At 39.8% G+C, this 20995-nt stretch overlaps 1 protein-coding gene across 7 annotated transcripts in view; it reads left to right on the plus strand.

Annotated features, from left to right (window-relative positions):
• The first annotated feature begins 522 nt into the window (after positions 1–522).
• Positions 523–20995, plus strand: part of BTBD10 (BTB domain containing 10) — a 31600-nt gene continuing 11127 nt past the window's right edge. The window contains exons 1-3 of one of the 7 annotated variants that reach the window (XM_054198682.1): positions 552–635; positions 8000–8101; positions 8785–8943. In XM_054198682.1, coding sequence (XP_054054657.1) covers positions 8843–8943 — 101 coding nt within the window. In that variant the 5' untranslated portion in view covers positions 552–635; positions 8000–8101; positions 8785–8842. Of the gene's footprint in view, positions 636–6709; positions 6727–7999; positions 8102–8784; positions 8944–15203; positions 16123–20995 lie in introns of those variants that run through there. The other 6 variants (XM_054198684.1, XM_054198685.1, XM_054198683.1 and 3 more) reach the window with 6 other exon arrangements.

Here is a 20995-nt window from a genome sequence, read left to right on the forward strand (position 1 = left end):
GGGTACGTGCTGCCATGTAAAACCGGTAACGGTTGTTCCTCAGAACATTTGTGTGTGAACACTGACAGAGCCCCAGCGGGAAGGCAGCGGCCCAGTTATCATCCCCTCGGCGTAACTTGGCTCCTCTGCCTCATCTTTCCCAATTACCTTTCCGCCGCGGCAGACGGGAGCCGAGGAGCCGCTCTTCCCGCCGGCGGGAGGCGCTCGCTCTCCAGCACCGCCTCTCAGGCGCTCAGACCGGCAACCTCCACCCTGGGCGAGGGCTCCGCCCTGTTTGGCCGCACACCCCGCGGCGGCACCCGGCGGGTTGGCGATCAGACCCCCGGCGATCTGGCCGCTGCCCGCGGCGCGGCCCCCCGGAACGGCAGCGGCCCTCAGGCAGCCCCGGGCCCGGCCTCGCCGCATCGCACCGCACCATAGCAACCGCCGCCTCAGCGCGCCGGCCCGCCCCTAGCAACGGCGTCGCCTCGTGACCCGCCCCCTGCCCCGCAAGTCTCGTGAGATCTCGGCGCCGCCGCCTCCTCCTCCTCTGCGTGCGGGGCGGCTCTCGCGAGAGGTAGTGGCGGCGCTTGCCGGGCCTGGGAGCGGCGGCCGGTGTCGGCGGGAGACGGTGGCTCGGCCCCGGCGCCGGGCGGGTGAGTGAGTGGCGGGTGGAGGCGGTGCGGCAGGACGCGGCGGGGCGACCGAGGGCCCGGTGGGGCTGCTCCCCCGCGGCCAGGGCCGTTGCCGCCGAGGCGGCGGAGGGTGCGGGCGGCGGCGTGCCCCTCTGGCCCGGCTCTCGGCCGCGGCTCCTGGGCTGTATTTCCTCAGGGCTTGCGGGAGGCCGGCCCGGGCGAGCGGCGGCGGCCCCTGCCTCTGTGAGGGACCGGAGCCGGTGCTGTAGTCGCCCGGAGGCGTCTCGGAGTGTTTCAGCCGGCCTGCTGAGGCACGGCATCTCCGCAGGCCTTGCTTCGGGTGTCCCTGTCGCCTGAGACAGATCGTGGGCTGAAGCTTTTACACTTTAAAAGCATCGTAGAAAGGGTGCCTTCGTCTGGTCGCCTCGCCATGACAAATCTGTTACGCGTGGTGTCATGAACAGGCTGAACACTACTTAAATTGCTAGTTTTAATCGTATAATGTTTACTGGTAAAACCTGCAGTTGCTCTGAGGGCTGTACAGAAGCGGTATTATTGTTTAGGACTGCCTGACAGCGATCACATAATTCCTGAGCATACTTATTTTACGTAATACCCGAGCATTGATTTACCTACTCAAATGACTTCATAATGAGTTCAGTATCTTCATAAAACTTTTTTCCATATAACCATATTTTATTTGCAGAAAATGTCAATTGCTTGTATGATAAATATGTAAAATTATGGGTTGTGGTTACCTACTACTACCTTTTTTTTAAATTCACTTCCGTTTCTGACTATTGTTTCTGTGTGTTTTTCTTTTTTGTATCGGATCCCATCAAATGTGTCACTTAAGAGCTCTCTTCTTGCAGATTTTGGATCCAGCTCTATCATAGACCTTTTCCAGATTTGTTTCTGTCACTTGTCTGACTTCTTTGTCTAAAGTAGTGGTTGAGCTTTGTATCTTTTTGTTCTTTATTGTTGTCTGCCTCTTACAAATTCGAGCACATACTTAAAACCTGGCTTCTCTGTAGCCTTTTGGTTGTCATCTCTGTTCTCCTTATTTTTGTTTGCCTTTTTTCTTCATGAATCATCTTCAATGATTCATTTAAAGAGTACTTATCTCGGTTGTTTGTTCAGTTTTGGTGATCCTTTCCCCAGAAGACCTTCTCTTTCTGTCTTCAATTTGCTCTTGAATTCAGATTGCTATTGATCCAGAAATACATTTCCAGTTATCAACTTTACACTATTCACAGTTCATAACCTGATAGTTCACACTTGTTTTATTTTATGTGAACTAAAAACCTGTCTCTGCATCATCTTGTGTAGGTTACCTTGAATTCCTATAGCTCGAACACAAGTGCAGTCAAAAGGAACTGGCTGGGTATTTTTCCTTTTTTTTTCTTTTTTAACCAATTCTCAGTAGTGATGGAGTGCTGTTCCACTGTACTTGTTCTGCAGGTCTGTCAGTGTGGATTTGTCTTTGAATAGGTCTCTTTCTTACAAAACATCACGTAGAATATTTTTTTTCTATTAAGGCTCTCCTGCCAAAAGCCTTTGCATGTTACCTCTCAATTTGTACCATTTCTGTCTCAAAAAACTCATTCTAGTCTATTACATCCTGCCTGTGGTCATCATTGCTGTCTACTGATGATGCTGCTTGTGACTGTTCTTATGAGTTTTTTCAGCATGTTTGTGCATTTGCCTAGTGTGTCAATGCCAGTTGGAAGCTGGGGTTAAGAAAGAGAAGTTAAAGCAGCTCTTGTATTAAATTCCTTCTTGAAGCCCAGTTTTCGTTTTAGGTGCCATTGCATTTGAAAATGGTAAACAGCTAATGTGTGGATGACACTGCTTATTAAACTAGTCACAAATGTCATCACTGTTGTTTTCTTCTGTCACTTTGTTATAAACTGTATGCTTTTGTAGATTGTACGCTTGAGGCTGGGTCCGTTTTGTCGTTTATGCATACACAAAAATCAAAATCTCATTATGAGCTAATTTCTTTCAGCACAGCTATCTTTTAGCAGTGTTGCTTAAATCTTGTCGTGGTCCTGTTGCTTATCAATAAAATTATGTATCTCTTTGTATAAAATCAAAAGCTAATTTAGAATTAATTTAACATGTGAAAAATTATTTGGGATTTTCTTGCTTACTGAGAGGTAGTGTTACTGCTGGGTACGAGCATGGTTATGGACCTGCTTGTTTCTTCAAGAAATCTACCTGATAGTCTTTTCACACTATTCATTTTGTTTCTGATGCTGAGTGTTCTGAAGCCTTGTGTCTGTCTGCTTTCTGTTTTATATCGGTGGGCCACGGGGGATAGGGCTATAGTAGTGTCAAGAAGTTAGATTCTGCTCCTTTTTCTGCAGTGATAACCATGATTCTGCTTTTGTGTCAGAGAAGTTGCTCCATCCACTGAGCTTTTTACAGGTAGACTTAAGCTGATTTTTACAGAATGAATCCTAATACAGAGGGGGAGTTGGGAATCATCTGCCTCTTGGTTTTTAGGCTTCTGATATCAGATAGGTATTTCATTGTCATGCTCCTTTTAGGAATTACGAAGTTAAAGCTTGCAAGATAGTGACTGGATATCTGTTGCTCATGGTGCTGTAGAAATAGGAATATCCTCAGCTTCCCATGACTGCTTGATTATTTTTATTTTTTTTTATTTCTTACTCATTTAGAGAAGCTTCAATCCTGACCTATTATGTTAATGTTGAGGCTGTATCGCAAAGGATGTTTCTTAGCTATGCTTTAATCAGCCTCAGTTTGATAACATTTCAATGATGATAATTTATAAAGCTACTTTATGTGGCTGATGTCTGTGCTAGTTTGCAAGAAACTCACTTGACAGGTATGGATTTCCATGATATATGGTGTTTGCATTATGAGCATATGTACTTTGAACTGTATTTCTTAATTAGGATGTACTGTCACTGTGCTTGCATTCACAGTAAATCTTACTTGTAAGTTAGTTTTTGTTGTTGCTGCTTTTGTGCTTTGATGACTAGAGGCAGTGAACAGCAGACTGTCACCCCTTACAGAAAATCTAAATAATCTCAATCTCAGAGTTTCTCTGTCTCAGGTTTTGTTTTTGTCCTAGCTGGTTACTTGTCTGTTGGATCTTTCCAATTATCCTCATTCACCTTTACAGTGTATTTCACTGATGGAGCAGGTTAGAGCAGATGACCTTCTGAAACCTGTCCTACTTTAGGAAATGCTTCTGACCAAGGCTTAAAGCTGAGTAGCTGCCTGAAGTATTACGTGTTAATTACGTAAATGTTGTCTTCTGTGCTGACAGCTGGAGTGATCAGTTCTTTTTTCCACCTGATGAGCTGGTGTCCAGAAAATAACATCTTCAGCCTCTGCCTCAAAAGTTCAGACTATTTCAATAATCTTTGATTTGAGCTTTGCAGCCTCATAAGTATTCTCAATAAATGTACTGTGGCTGGGGGGCTGAAACATATTGATATTGGTTGAGGTTTCCTTTACTACTTTCCTGAAAGATTTCCAAAGAATGTTTTTTTTCCCCACCTGCAGTACCTTGAAGAGTGCTAGTCCTGCATCTCACAGAAGTATATGTCCACTTCTGTCCAGCATCAGATGTTGTCTACATCTTGCTTAATCTGCTTTGCTTCTTTTGTGCATTGTATTTTGTCATGGCACAGAACTGAATATGTTTTAAGTATTATTTAACGTAATCTATTCTACAGCTGTCACAAGTTAGTGTATGATACATCCTTTCATGAACTCTTCAAGTAGTGATGTAAGCACATGAATAACTGTATTTTGCATTATCTGGGGTGGCTCTACCACATCGACTATCAGCTTCCCAAACCCACTGGGTGTCTGTCTTTAGAATTCCCTTGTATTTCAGTAGTCTACAACTTCCATAAATTAGTGATGATTATGGCTTCAAGTTGGTCTTAGCAAGTCTGAAGCGTTCTAGCTGTCTGTGTTGAAAGCTTTCAAAAATCAAAGTCTGCTTCCTGATTTCTTATTTTACACAATATGCCCTGTAATAATTCTCTGGAGTACTCACTTTCTGCAGAAGGATAAGAAATCATTCTTTACACCTGGAAAATTGCTTGCTAGCTAATTAGAATGGCAATCAGTTCAGCCAGTATAGCAGTGTTTTGTGATCTACAAAGGATATTTGGATTATTTTTTTTTCTTTATTTCCTGTGCTCCCAGTGCCTTTTTGCCTTTATCAGCACTACAGATGCAGTTCCTTGATTTCATGGGAGGTATTGAATAGTGTTTAGGGCCATGTACTGTTGCGGTTTTTTGTTTTACATGCAAGGCCAGAATGTTCCACAAAAAATGCTTTTTTTTATTGCCCACAGTGTGAATCTGTGAAAAAAAAATTAAAAAAAAAAAAATTAAACCACAGTCGAAACATTCTTTTCTACTGCAGAAGAAAGTGAATTTGCAGAAGTGTTTAAAAAATTAATTAGGAGGACTAGTTAGTTACTTTACAGAATTTACACAGCATTTGCTAATTGAAAAATTCCTAGTTTCATAGAGGAAAGCATCAAAAAATATTCCTTATTTGTAGTCTTACTTGTTTGTTAAAACCTGAAATAAAATTGATGAATACATTTGTTTATAATCAGCACAAAAGCACTATAAACAATGGTCAAGAAGAAAAAAATTCGCTGTGTTACAGTAAATTTTTTCTTAGAGAAGTGTTATTTGTTAAGATCCTGTTGAGTGTGAGGATGGAAGGACGACTGTTTCTTGTTCATAGTGTGACATGTTTGGAGCTGTATTAGAAGTTTCATAAGATGTGGCTTTGGACACTTTCAGATTGTTTATCTTCTTTTCATAACTGTGCTGTAGTTCTGGGTTGTGTGGCAGTCTGGTACTTCATCAGTGACGCTGCTGGGGTTCCTCATATGCTTTAAGCAGGGAAAAGGGAATAATGTTGTTCATGAGGAGCAGTCCCATTTGTTTGTTTCTGTCCTTCTGTGTCATCTACTGTTTGTAATGGCTTAAGCATGTAACTGCATAGCAAAGCAGATTGAGGAACTGATCCCACTTAAACCAATCTTGTTCTTTGAAGTGTATGTGAACCTATACGCACTTGTTGAATTGGTCACTTTCATTAAATGAATGACAGGGAGAAGGCAGAAAGCATGAGACAGCTTAAGAAAGTGACTTTAAATTGTCCTTTTGGCTGCAGTTTTCATAAAACCAGATGCTTTTACACATCTTTCCAGTGCGAAAGCAAAATTCATAAAATCATAGAATGGATTTGGTTGGAAGGGACCTTTAAAGGTCATCTAGTCCAACCCACCTGCAATGAGCAGGGACTTCAACTAGATCGGGTTGCTCAGAGCCCCGTCCAACCTGACCTTGAATGTTTCCAGGGATGGGGCATCTGCAGCCTCTCTGAGCAACCTGTTCCATCCAGTGTTTCACCACCCTCATTGTAAAAAAAATTTCTTCCTTATCTCTAGTCTGAATCTGCCTTTTTTTAGATTAAAACCATTACCCCTTGTCCTATCACAACAGGTCCTGCTAAAAAGTCTTTCTTATAAACCCTCTTTAGGTGCTGGAAGGCTGCTATAAGGTCTCCCCAGAGCCTTCTCTTCTCCAGGCTGAACAACCCCAACTCTCTCAGCCTTTCTTCGCAGGAGAGGTGGTCCAGCCCTCTGATCATCTTCGTAGCCCTCCTCTGGACCCATTCCAACAGGTCCATGTCCTTCTTTTGCTGAGGACTCCAAAGCTGGACACAGTACTCCAGGTGGGGTCTCAGGAGAGCAGAGTAGAGGGCAAGAATCACCTCCCTCGACCTGCTGGCCATGCTTCTTTTGATGCTGCCCAGTATATGGTTGGCTTTCTGGGCTGTGAGCACACATTGTTGGCTCACATCCAGCTTTTAATCAATCCATACCCCCAAGTCTTTCTTGGCAGGGCTGCTCTCAATCCCTTCATCCCCCAGCCTGTATTGATACCAGGGGTTGCTCAGACACACGTGCAGGACCATGCACTTGGCCGTGTTAAACCTCAAATGATGATGTCTTTCTTCAATGAAATGAATGAGAACTCACTGCTGGATGACAGCCTGTTTCTGATAAGGTGCCTGCTTTGACCCATACCTGAGAGGGTGAGGTTTTTATAAGTCTTTCAGATTGTTTTAAAAGGAAGAGACAAGTTGTGGAAACAAAAATTTAAAAAGAAACACGTGGTGCTATATGAGCCTGTCGCTGTCGTGCTTCAGCAGATACGGGAGTTGAAGCAGGACCCTGCAATAGTCAGTTGCTAGGAGTGATTGCAGAATGGGAGCTGTGTTGTTCCACTGCGACGTTGCCGGTCTTTGCTTTTTGTTCTAAACTGTGTTGTTCCCATGAGTAGTAGGACTCGCTGTGTATATTGCTCAAGTGACTCAATCTAATGAACAGAATTTGTTTCAATTCAGGATTAAAGGTGTCTTTATTTTTGTATTACTTGTATATGAAAATGGTATGTCATATTGCACCTAAGTTCTGTATGATGGCTGTTGAAGTAACTCGTGACTTGATTTATAAACCAGCCTTCTTTCCCCTTGTCTTGTTAATAATACTTTTTCTATTCTGAAATAGGTTGTAGGTTTCTCCTCGTTAAGCGTGTAAACACACCCGATGAATGTGTATAAATCCTATAACCTTATGTTTATGTAGTATCATCCTACATTGACCATGCTTTTATAGCCTGAATTTCCAGGTAATAACACAATGAAATGGTTATCTGGGCTTTTTGCCTTTTTTTTTTTATGAGAAAGTTGAGTATTTCCTGTAATTTTAAATAAAATGTTTTTTCCTTTCCTGACTCTATATGGATACCTGACCGTACGAGACTTCCAATCAAAGTGTATTTCTTTATAGAAACCGTAACAGGAAAAAACCCCAATCCTATGGTGGAGATCGTATACTTGGTATACAGTCTGTTTTCTTTGGTAGAACTGAACATGAAGGAAAAACTCATATGCAACTAACATTTTTAAGAAGCTTGTTCTCTACCATTCCCCTCCAATAAAAATATTTGGGTCTAAATTTAGCTAAGAGAATCTAAATTTGTCATGAGCATTTTCCTGTTTTCCATGACTAGAGAGACATTTTATTTGAGAAGCTACTTTGTTTCAAAGAAGTCTCGATTCCTTTGGGACTCACTTCCCAAAAGGATAAATTTCATTCAATGTAATAGAATTATAATAAATGGGGGTGGGGTGAAAATACAATGTTTCTAAAATATTTACCTTAAACCTTTAGAGAAACGTGGTAGAGTTATCTTTCCATTACTTAATAGGCTTATCTGTCTGTAATTCATTTTTAGAGAAACATGGTAGGGTTATCTTTCCATTACTTAATAGGCTTATCTGTCTGTAATTCAATTTTTTCCAGATGCTGTACAATCATCAGCTGTTCACTTGTGGCTACTTTTTCATTCTTGTAACCAGGTCATTCTGAACTATACAACTCTCTTGACACAAGTGTCACTTATAGGTATGATTTGAACACCAGTCATTTAAGATTGGCTATCTTTATTGACAGTCACAAGGTTGTTTTATCTATAAGTGAATTTTGGTGGGGGTTGAATATAATATTGGATCTAAGTCAAGGAAGGGTAGGCTTATAATGTCTATTATTCTAGTAAATTTTTGTGACTTTTCTGTAAAAGTCAGTGAAAGTGGACTACACTGAGTGTTTCTGAGGATTACTGTTGATTCCATTTTGGAGTAAGGACTCAGATATAACTGTTAATCTTAATTTTGTTTTCCTCTCGGGCAGCCATTCAAATTGTAAAAACTGTTGGTCTCTCTTCTACAGTTGGGATCTTTCTTTGAATTAACTTTGTACATTGGAAAGAACATTATGATATGTTTGCCTTGTGTTTTATAACTGGTGACTTTTCTGTTTGGACACAGTGAAATTAATTGTGGCAAAATTGAAGTCGTCTGCCAACGTTTATAGAACTATATTTCTAAATAACAAAATAATCTTTTTAGTGCAGGTATCAGCAAAATGTTTAGAATATTACTGTCATGCAATTTAGAAGTTGTGCTTCGGAATATCCTATTTTCTGTGGTCTTTATTTTAAAAACCAAAACCTAACAACACTAAATTCTGCATGTCTACTATTTTTTGTGTGGCATTATTTAAAGGTAAACACTGCTCTCTTAATGTAGGTTGTGAGTGCTGCATGTGTGCTTTTCAGAGCAGTAGTGTGAGGAAGCTGGCAGTGGAATGGCAGGACGGCCTCATCCTTATGACAGTAACTCCAGTGATCCAGAGAATTGGGATCGGAAATTGCATAATAGACCTCGTAAACTTTGTAAACATTCAAGGTAGGTGCTACGTACCATCTATTGCATCTCAAAAAATACAATAAAGGTCCATTCTAAAGGCTACTGTATCTGGTTGTGGCAAGTCCTGTCATAATTCTTGTAGTCCTTCTTAAAAGGAACACTTCTTAATCCTTTTAAAAGACATTTTCTAACCTAACTGATTTGTCAGCTTCCCTAATCTGTGCATAGATTTGTTTTGCTATTGATGGAATTTTAATCTTTTTTTAAAAAACCTAAATGCTTTGTGTGCATGTCATGATACCACTTGAGTGACTAAATATATGCATTTTTTTGGGGTGCTTATTAGAAGTTACTTCCTGTTCATCACTTTAGTTGGTTGGTACTACTCTCTGTTAAGTAGCGTACTTAAAGTATGTGGAGCTTGTTCATGGTGATAACTAATAGTTGCTTGCATGCAAGTAGCACACTCTATAGCACTTTCTTCGTAAAGCTGTGTGTCAGATCTTGCTTTCACCTGCATCCCTCACCGTAAGAATATTTTTTAAATGCTTCTTGATTTGAAGGCGTTATGAAGTTGATTAGTGTTTTTCCAGCATATAGTGATCAAAAATGAGCTAAGCGGAGCTGTTAGTCACCTAGCTAATGTATGTGAAGAAGCATGTTGCTGGAAATATATATAAGCTTCCAAATAAGTGTGTATCTTCCAAGTACTTTGCCCTTTTAGAAGTGCTAAATACAACTAAAAAAATCTATGTTAGCTAGCTAAAATTGTTAGTGAGGTAAGCTTTCCCACTTGCAAGATCATAGGAAAAAAGCTACAGAGCACACTCAATACCAGCAATTTAATTCACATTTTTATTGCATAGATTCAGATAAACTGCACTCAAGTGTTGCCCTAAGTATTCTATGGGCAATTAATATTGTGGGTTATTTTCCTGTTGTTAAGTCTTGGATAATTGTGAGACATCCAAGAGGGCAGGAAAAAAGAATGCACCAATAATTAAAAGGCTCACAGGGAGACCCACGTAATTATATGCCTGTCTGTGATGTGAATAATGGAATGGTTAACACAGAACCGAAGAGCGTGGCTGCTGCTGCTGGTCCGTATAGGCTAATGGAATATAGCTTTGTACAATTGATGTTTTTATTAAGATGATGGTGTCCGGTAAGTGTTTAATCTGTGCTTCTTACTTAGGATCAAAATGTGGCACAGTATCGCAGATGAACAATATAGATATAATAGGGCATTGTCTGCAAGTTGAGGACTGTTCACTGTCATGTCTCGGAATGTGGTTGTAAATGGGTGATTCATCACTAAGTCCAGTTCATGTAGTTCATCTCTGATCCCATGCTACCTCCCATGACTGGTGATCTGGAGTAAAACCAAAAACTGATATAGATGCAGATGCTCTGTGATGAGAGTGTTAAATAATGAAAAGAAATCGTTAATAGTATGTGATCTGAGGGGTTTGGTAAACTGGTTGCAAATAACCATGCCTTCTTCATATGACTAAATACAAAGTTAAACATTTAGGAAAAAAGAATGTAGGCCACTTTTGTATACCACATCAACCCATGATCATCGGTAGTATTGGGACTACGAAGAACACTGTCTGAATGGGTAGTCAATTGAACATAAATCTCCATTAACATCATATGGTCAAAACAGCTAATGCAGCTGTTGGATGTATAGTGAGAGAAGGTACTGGAAATCTGGTATCAGCAGTTCACAAGGAAGACTTTTTTCAGAGGGGATTCTGAATACATAGAAGTTACAAAGTAACTTTTGAGACAGAAAATTCAAAGGTTAAATAATGATGTCTTGATCGGTCTCTAAAGATCCTCGCAAAACCAGCATTATGATGATGAGCTTTAGTCAGTAGGCAAATTTCTAATAAAGTGTGGTAGCTGGAAGCTGAAGCTAGGTAAATCCAGTCCAGAGAAACAGTGCACATGTTTTACCATGTGTAGTCTGTTGCAGGTTATCTATTTTGGGGAAATGTTTAAACAAAAAGCTCTGCAGCTTTCTGAAAAGATTATCTGATGCAAATAGGAGCTAAAGAAGTCTATGGCCTATGCCTTTCAGAAAGGCTGCGGTTGATCCCTTTGTAAGATCTGAATTCAAGGTTCACACATCAGAAGGTATGAAATCTATGCCTCTAAAATAATTGCAACTAAGTTGGACATATTTATGTCAAAACACAATTTGTGTTTCCAATAAAATGCTGAACAGCCAGTGTTTTATGGAACCTTTTAATGTGTATGGTAGGAATATAGTATTCAAGTTAACATCTGGATTTTTATTTTTTCCCCCCCCCCCCCAAATAATGCAGACACATTTTAGAAAGCTTTGTGAATGAGAATCCAACTAATAGTTTGAGGTCTTAATAGAATAAGGAATAAATTAAGGAGAAATATTTTGTTACCTTGTTCCTTTGAGATACTTGATTACTTCAGAGAATCCAATTATTGGAAAATAGTGTACTTTATTCAAAAGCCTAAACAAAATAATTGGATTTTGGGTAGCTGAATATAGACATATCACTATCACTTCTGACTCGACGCTTTTTCTCCACACAAGTGGAAGTCTGTGTGAAAAATGCAGTGTGAGGAGAAAAATGCTTTTGGAGACATAAGTTGTAGTGGTGTAATGTGAACAGAACTGCTTTGTTAAAAGGTTTGAGTGCCGCAGTCTCACTTGTCTTGCACTTTCAAAATATGCCCTGTTATCATAGGGGAAAAAAAATACTTTGGGTTTGAAAAGTGTAATGGTGAAATAAGAACTTAATAATATATCTCAACAAGGGAGTAATATTTGAGAGATGCTTAGCTTGTCACTTCTTGGTGCTTTGGAGTGTTTAATCCTCCAGCCTTAACATTCTTAAAATAGCTTAGATAATTTCCTAGACTCATAGAAAACATAATCTAGGACTGACTGTGAGCCGTCCTTCTGTGTATGAGGCAGCAAGGATGGCCACGGGACTTGGCTCCCTTCACTGCCCGGTCTGTCTGAGGCAAAGGATGTGTGGCAAAACTGTTTGAGGGGGTGTATGTATGAAACAGTTCCACAGGTTAGCATTTTATGTTTTTATTTCCAGTTTGGCAAGTGTCCAATTTTTGAAAGCTCTGGCAAGCTGTGCTGTTGTTTTCTTTCTTTTTTTTTTTTAACTTGGTCTGAGATGGACAGCGTAACAGAAAACTCAGAAAGAGATTCAAAACATAAGGACCAAAAATATAATGCATGTGATTCCTTGTATAAAGGGATACTGACAGAGTGAAATTATATGGTGTTAAAGCTAACTGTGACTAATGATGCACAGTCTTGTTTGTCCAAGCTATTACAAAAATCTTTGAGATGCTTTTTATTTAAGTACCCAAGTATAATAGAAGAAAACTTTCAGGAACCATATGTTGACTAAACAGTGGCTAAGGTTCAAGGAAATGGTCTCTGCATTCATATTTTCATTATTAGGTATTGCTGTTCTGTATTTTCTATTTAATTTTTCATTGGTTGTTAGCTTCCCACATGCAATTTCTCCATAGGGCTGCAGTTTTTGTTTTTGTTGGAAGACTTTAATTCTAATTCTGTTGTACTAAGTTCTTTCTCTGGGGTTGTGATGAAAAGTCTGTGACTTAAATTTGCCTCTTCCTTAAGATTTATTCTGGATTTAATTTTCTAAATCTGCTTCTGTTTTAGTCCCATTGATAACTCCTTGTTTGTTCATTCTATTTAGATAGTATTAGGTTCAAAGTCCTTCCTGCCCTACTGCGTTAATGAACAAAATGTGGCTGTGCTGTGATTCTGTTGTCATGACTCTTGAATCTTTGAAAATCTTGAGCTTCTTTGAAAAATCTTCCATAGATGACAAGTTATTGTGCAGATGCTGAATGCTAGGATTTTTTTCCTTAATATTATTTTTGCATGCTGGAAGGAAGCATTCATGGGTTGTGAATGGAAGTGCTACTTGCCTCAGCATTTTGTAAGTACATGAAGCATCCCCAGAGGGGTCCTTTTCTTGTCTCTGGAATGATATCAGAATGTATAATATGTTTTTCACTGCAAGATGGGTTTTATTTCTCTTTTGTAAATTGGGTTTCTGCAGTTGAACACTATATAGCATGGGACAGGCCTGCACAATATACGACATTAAAAGAATTAGGCCTACTTTCACTATGGGCTCAGGTCATAGTCTATGAATTACTGTGCACCATCTACTTCAAGTTAACTGCAAACGTGCTGGCTCTTAATTGCAAGATGGTATTGGCAGATCAAGAAGATCTCTTCATCTAGATTTCATTGGCACCAGGATGTAAAGCCCTCAGAAGAAACTGATATGGGCTTGGAAGAGATGTTCTTGAAATCTAGAAAAATGGGCTGCACTCGGTGATGTCTTTCAAAAACATCAGTCTACTAATCTTTGGTAAGGTATCTGAGGTATAGTGAGTGGTCTTAAACAGTTTTGTGTGGATGGTTTTTTTCTCTTCCTCTTTGAAATCCTTAATTTCTGAAATGGCAGCTCATGAACACTGCTGAGAAGGAAAACTTAGTGACTTTCTGTGCAAAAGAACGCACTAAATCTTCTTGAACTTGTCCAGCACGTACAGACATATTTTCCAAATACCATCAGATACTATTTGTGGTGGACTTTATAGAATCATAGAATCATTTAAGTTGGAAAAGACCTTTTAGATCATCAATTCCAACCATTAAACTTTGGCATTGTGCAAAACTTGATCAGACCTGACTTTTAATTAAGACACAAAACACTTCAGAGGTGAAGCTATTACGCTCAGAACTATTATGCCCTAGAATTTTTATGCACAACTCTTCTGCATTGCTCTCTGCTCCTTTTTGCTCTTAGAGTAGAAACTATAATGGCTAGATACAGGTTCAGTGTTTGGACCCAGTTCTTTTGAATTTGAACTTCTGAAGCTGGTTTTTAATAGACGGAGGTACTTTCCAGTTCCAAGGAAGAGAATATGCCTCTGTCTGTCTTAAACATTGATTTTTACCTAGTATCCCATTTTGAAAATGGAGTAGGAATTGGAATTTAAATAAAGGCAACCGGTGTTCTTCTATGGAGGTTGTGTATGCAGGTAATTTGACAGAAGTCATAAGGTGTGAATGAATGTGTATCTATCTAATGGTTAATTCCTTGCTGCTTGAATAATCCCTTTGGCAACTGAACGTTTGTGGGATTTTTGTGTCCCTTCCTTCCTGAATTACTAAAAATGTGTTACTCATAGTTGAGAGGGCCCACGGAAGACTAAAATTACGTGAATATTTAAGAATTTTAGATCAGGAAAGCGTTTGTAGAGTTGCTGTGTTGGGTTGAGGGGAAGATCCTGTAGCACTCTCAGTTTAAGCAGAGAGAATTCTTTCTGAGGGCTTCCTTACTGGAGGTTGAGCCCCACATGAATCGTGACTGCTGGACCCTGCTTCTGCGAGACTTTGATGGATGCATGTCCTGGCCTGAGGGGTAGTTTTGTGGGAATCAAGAGCTAATCCATTTGTGGCATGTTCTCTCTACCTGAAATAGGAGTAAAGGAGAACCAAACATGCTAATTCTGCTATGGAGAATATACCCCATATAGGGAACCAGTGCTGAGAGACCCCCGGTGCGCTTGCACTTTTTCTTGCTGCTGGGAGACTGTTCTATTGGAAGCAAAAAAATGCCTGAGAAAGGCAGCTTTTCCCGCATGCTTTCTATACAGCTAATTATAGCTATGTCTTCCATGGCTTATTTTGAAGGGAAGAAAAGGCCTACAAGACTGTGATGGTTATTCTACCCCTGGGGTATGGGGAGGGTGGTTGTGTGAACCCTCAGAAGACCCTAAAAACAGGAGAGAATTCGCTGGTTCAGGTAGTTGAAATTGTGTGAGCAGAAATTTTCCTTCCATGTCTGAAGAGCTGACTCTTCAGTCTAGAATGCCGATGCTCTCCTGCCTTTCTAATAATGTCTCTTGTTTTTCTTACTGACTTCCTCTATAGCAGCAGTCTTTTGCTGAACACCCCCCCTTATTCCTTCAGTTTTCATCATATTTTAATTTCCACTTTACTGCTTATGACATCTTGATTTTTATTTTTTCTAAGACTTGCTTTTAAACTATTCCTCCAGTGTATTGTGGCTCCTTAAAACAGCCTACAGACATTCTAAAAAGAATAATTTCAAAAAAGCTGTAGCATAATGCTTACTTCTCCTCCTCCAAAGAAAAAACCTTTAGAAAATTTAATCCTGATACATGTATTAATTTGCTTTGCTTTTTGTGCTCGGTGGACTTGACTTGTCAAACATTTGGTGACCTATTGATGTGAAGATGTGCTACATCAGGACTTGGTGAACTGATTTCTGATCAGTAAACATAGTGATTAGTATAATTATATACTAATATTTAGGTTGTCACAAAGCATAGTACATTTTTCCCAGCTTAGACTTGCTGGAAAAGGGATGTTCGTAGTTAAAAAATGGAGGCTGTGCTGCCTTGTTCTCAAAAGGCTATTGCTGTACCCACTTGTGAACTCGGCGAAAGGTGAATTAATTTAAAATATTAATCCTGGCAGACTTTACAGGAACAAATTAACCGTACCTTGAAACTTGTATGCAATTGTCTATCTTGAATGATCGTGATCACAAATGAGAGATGTGACAAGAGAAAGTTAGCAATAACCTTTTCAGATGTGGTGTTTGTGTGCTGAAACCCGACAAGCTGGCAGGACTAGAAATAGCTTCGCAGATGGTACTTGGCACGGTACCGAGCAGCTCTCCTCTCGCACGCTCCCCACGCTGCCCGTCAATCGCGGTACCCAATGGCTGCTTAGAGATGGGGAAACGGCAAGTACGAATTCAGCTCACAGGAGGCTGCGAGGTCAGACGTCAGTATTGCACTACGCATGGCTGAGTCAGTGACTGTGAGAAATTGAATTGAATTAATATCTAGAGGGGTTTGCGTCTTTGAACACTTAATGGACTGTATAGCTACAATTTCTTATCCTTGAGGGGAAGATGATGGAGGAAAAAGTAAGGCTCGCTGATGGTGCAGTGAACTACTGAAGAAATGATGGAAATACCAAATATGCTGAACTTAACAAGTAATGCCAAAGGATGCTGATCTGGCTTTCAAAGCTGCCTTTTTGGAAGGAACAGAATTCCTTTGTGCTCTGATTTCAAAATTATTTCCATGCTTTTGTGTTTCCTCCCTGATAGATACAAGAGGAAGGTGCGTATCCGTTAACAGGAATAATCTGTGGGCATTATTTAGGAGAAGAATGAGGAAAAGTACTGTCCTTTGTGTGCACTGGTCAATCGAAATGTCTGCTGACAAAGAACAGACTTCAGGGGGAGGAAGAGGGGCATAAGCATTGTCATTGTGTAAATCCTAGCAATATGAGCAGAACAGACTTCTTTTCTTCTAAAGCCTTATAGCAATATATGTGTAATTTAGTGTATAGATAAAGCTCTATATCCCGTTTCTACAAGTGTTGATTATGTGAATCGTCCTAGGAAAGGGTCTAAGTTTATATTTTAAGAAGAGTTAGTTAATGCAAGTTTTAGAAGATAAAGGGAGGGGAAAAAATGGGTAAAAATCTTGGCTAATCTTTCACTGCTGCATCCTTTTCATTTAGATAAGGTTTTAGGGTGGTTTTGGGGGTAATAAGTATATTGGTTTAGCACCATAACTCTGTGTAGACAAGAGCTGGGTTTATTAAAAAAAAAAGCATGTTTATTGGCAGTATTCAGTAGGATGCATAGGAAGTTTTTATATTGGAATAAATGCTAATTGTTTTGGCAGTAAAATTAATTCAGTTTAATGAGTTATTTTCATCATTAGTAATATATTCAGAGCAATATGTTGTTATGTAGAAAGATGAACTGAAGCTCTTCTTCCACAGATAACTCCAAAGCATCATTAAATTGAAGGGCATTTACATTTTTAAAAAACTGCTCTTCCCTTACTGCAAAAATATGAAGTATACCAGTATGACAAGTGTGCCATTTTGATGGTACTCTTTTTCCTCCTTTACATCATATTAAAGAGGTTTGCTTAAATAAAGCCTTGAGCTTATTTGGTTTTCTTTGTGAGGCAGCTGTTTTTAAAGAAAATGACTCTTCCCTTTACAAAGGCAGAGGTTCCTTGATCCCTGACTGAGGGGGAAAATAAATTCTATTGCTGACTTAAAGTTCTTGAATGGGTGCAGCGCTAGTGCCCCAATGTTCCTTTGGAGCCAGGAAAAACTGTATATTGAATTTGTGAAGATAGTCTAAATATACCAATATTCACAGGATTGCTATGTTGTGTTGTGCTGTCGTGTCCGTCCTCCCCTCCCCTGCAGGAAAGTAATCGATAAAGCAAGACTCTCTTACCTTTCCTTTGTAAACTTTTGGGTACTACGTGGTCTACATATATCAGTTTTTTTTACAGATTCAGTGAATGAGGAAATCGGGCTGTGGGTTTAAAACGTTGGGGTTGGGTTTTTCCCCTCTTACAGTTTTAAATTAAATGCAATATGTTACTAAGCATGCAGGAAAAAATTTTGCTTATAGGCTGGTGGTATGCCTCAGTCTTTGCCCGTGGCTTCCATGGCACAGAGTGCAGATGGTGGTCATAGGCTGGGAAATTAATTGAAAACTGACATTGCAAATACTTATTTTTAGAGTGAGATAGAGATCTGAAACTATAATGACTTTCTTGGAGGCTTGAAGTAATGCACTGTGCAGAGCACCATTGACTGTTGTAGGCTGAAGTTACAGATTTATATAGCATGGCAGCCAAGTGCCACATGAGACCAACAGCTTCCTGGCACTTTTAATTATCAGCGTTTCACTGCTGTTTGAGAAGTAGTGGTATTTTATCTGGTCTGCATAATGCTTCTGTGAAACACAATACTTTCTAACAGTTTGCCTGTTCTTGCAAATGGGGCAGCTTTGCTTTTGTGGGTCACTCTTCCGTGGGTGTAGGTTGGTAGCTGCATTGACACAACTGTGTAACTCCCTAGGGACTACCGGTTCGGCTTGCCTGCATCACTGGGGACGGGTTTGTAGTTAAAGTTCCATTTTCTACAAATGTTAGGACTTCCTGAACAAAATGCACTGCCAAGTCTTAGTTAGCAACTTTAAGAAATACGTATTTTAAAACTATGGAGAGACGGAGTGAATGTTTTGGCCTTAGTAATGCACGAAATAAAGTAACTCCTAACAGGCTTTTCACCGCTGGTATGAAGTGAAGGGTTTTTCCATTTCCCTGCAGAAGTAACCTCCTGTTCCCAGTGACTTTGTTAGGGTGGAGAAAAATTATATTATTAACAAGTCATTCTGTCAAAAAAAAAAAGAAAAATTATTTGGTAGTTCTGATGTAGTCGTTTTTTTGAACACTTGCAATTTCTTCTGTAGCCTCTTTACACGAAAATATGAACCCCAGGTCTTCTTTCATATGTACTGGACACAGATGTAGCTCCTTTTTCAGACTAATTGGTACAGCATCTCAGTGACACAGTTTTCCTAGCCAAATATTGCAGGGTAAAGCTAGTGACTGTCTCTTCTGACGTGCTAGTTTCTACGTCTTTATTTTATCTTTGTTTAGATTTAAACTCATTTTAGTTGTCTTGTTTCTTGTGGAACAAAGTTGTATTTCAGTGGTAGTATTTATCTGAGTACATGTGCTGTCAAACAAATGGAACTTCAGATTTTGTCAGAGATATATGCAACAGATCAAAGAAATAAATTTATTTTTGTGTACTGTGACTCAACAGTGATGAGATTTTAAGATTGACATTTTAGATGGCTGTTATTAAGATGAGTGAAAATTAATGATTCATTTGCTGCTGTCTCAAGCCAAACTGCTTGAATTCTTAGAAATCTTTCAGTTTTGGCTTGCGTCTTGCATCTTCTGGCTAATAGATAATGTGCCAGTCTCACGGTTAGCATTAATCTGTACACTAAAGGGAGGAAAGTACAACATAGAAGCAGAGCAAATGAATGGCGTGGCCAGCTGCAATTTGAACGGCTCATTGAAATTATTTACTAATCTGTCCATTTCAGAAACAGTTGATTTAATATTTAAGGATCCTGTCCTCCTCCAGCTGGCAGCCTCTGCCAGTTCAGTAGCGTGATGTGCTGAATTGATGGTTCATGTGTCCGTGCTCTGAAGGGATGGACGTGGCTGGCAGCAGGAGGCACGCTAATCTCCTCGCTGCCCCTCTCCTCCCAGGCTTTCTGGCTCTATGTACCAAGGCAGAAGTAGCCCCAGTTCTGACACTGGGAAGGTAGCTCTGAAACAGTCGTGCCTGGCGTGTTTAGTCCTTAATTCAGACATGACTAAGGAGGAAGTGTGATGCCAGCTGAGTCAGTGTTACTTCCTGTAGCACCTGTTTTTCTCAGCTCCTGTAAAGAGATTATTAACTAGGGCTCGCCCTACTTCAGTGTGAACTCTGAATCACTGCTTAGGGGGTAATGAATGTGGCTTTAGATAGTATTCTGGATTAAGAATCGCATTTTAATTGCCTTCTCTGTTAAAGGGTAATTCACGTCTGCTCCGCCAAAATGCGTGATAAGCCTGCGTGTCCTTACAGTGGTTCATTTTCATTTTCTAGTTGCTTCCCTTATTTAAAGCAAGTAGAACACTTTAGCTATTGAGAAATACTGAGTCATACGTTTTGATACTATAAAATGTGGCACCTGTAAAACTTTCTCACAGCATTGTTAGAAATATTATCAGGGCTAAGATCAAAGCGTTGCTTTAACAAAGGCCTGATCACATGTGGCTTTATCAGGATTTGCTGAGATATTTTGTCACAGGTCTTCTATGTGTGGGAGTACTCCTCACACATGCACACTCCCCCCTCATTCCCTCCCTGTGTGGGATAGTTGGTTATACCGTGATGTACAAATACAAACCTTTTAGGGGCAGATGAGATACACAGGTTCTTTTCTTAAAAAAAAAAAAAAAAAAAAAATTGTGACCATTTCTTGGGAAGTTTAGCTGCAGCAATAGTGAATATCATCCTGTCTAAACAGGGGTCAGGCTTTGGTTTCAAGTTAAATTTTAATGATAGGCTGCAATCCACATTTCTGATAATTTGTGGGCGTATTTTGTATGCTTTAAAATGGTTCTGGTTTGTATGCATATATGTATGGAAGAAAAGGTGTAAAGCTTTTCTTAAATTGTTGATGCTCTTGAAAGGGAGGCTTGCAGATCTCATTCTTGCAAACTTACCTACGTTTCACTTTCATCGTACAGAATTTACCTTTCTCTGATAAAGTAAAACAAGGAAGGAGACATATTAGCCGTGCTGAAGTGCTGCGTATCTTAATACATTCAGAATTGCATTGAAAGTCCTGAGGAAAATTCTGTGTCCTTTTAATGGAAATGGTTGGATCATCTTTATTCTTGGGCTGTGAATCTCAGCATTTCCAGCCATAAGCGAGGCTTGCAGTTCTTTTACCTCATTCAATAGACCTTTGGCTGACTTCACGTCCTAAAGATGCATGTCTTATTGCAGCATATTTTAAGCTTGGCAGGAAACAGTATTGCAGTAGATTCTCTCTGCAGCAAGCTTCTGCTTTATCGGATACGAGATCCTTCCCTCAGTCAAATGGACTGGAGAGAAGCTTGTGTTCCTTAGCTGAGAGGTATATTTCTTATCCTTTGTGTTGTGCTAATACTAATTTTGTGCCACTGTAAACTGCATAAATCTATTGTAGCCTTTTTGTTCTGATTTAAGCTTCTCTTCTTATCGGTCACAGAAAATATGCTAGATGTTCACTTTTTTGAACAGTCTTGAATTATTTTTTTTTATCATTGACTCTAAGCAACTTAAAAAGAGGACATTCTGCTCAACTTGCTTGTACAGTTCACTCTTTTAAAATTTGTGCTTTTTTTTGCTATGTCATTATTCCTACCTTTTTGTGTTCTTGAATCCTACAGCATTCCTAGCAGTCATATTTAAGGTCTCTTGGTAAAAGTTGTGGGATTTGCACGCTGCGAGCAAGTGGGGCATTGAGGCTCCTGTGGGAAGTTACACCCTTCTTAGTCTGTCAGACCTCGTAGCTGTGCAGACGTCTGTCTTGGTTATCCAGTACCTGGGGCTCTTGGA

This window comes from Rissa tridactyla, chromosome 4 (assembly GCF_028500815.1).
Source record: "Rissa tridactyla isolate bRisTri1 chromosome 4, bRisTri1.patW.cur.20221130, whole genome shotgun sequence".
In the NCBI taxonomy this organism is placed as follows: domain Eukaryota; kingdom Metazoa; phylum Chordata; class Aves; order Charadriiformes; family Laridae; genus Rissa; species Rissa tridactyla.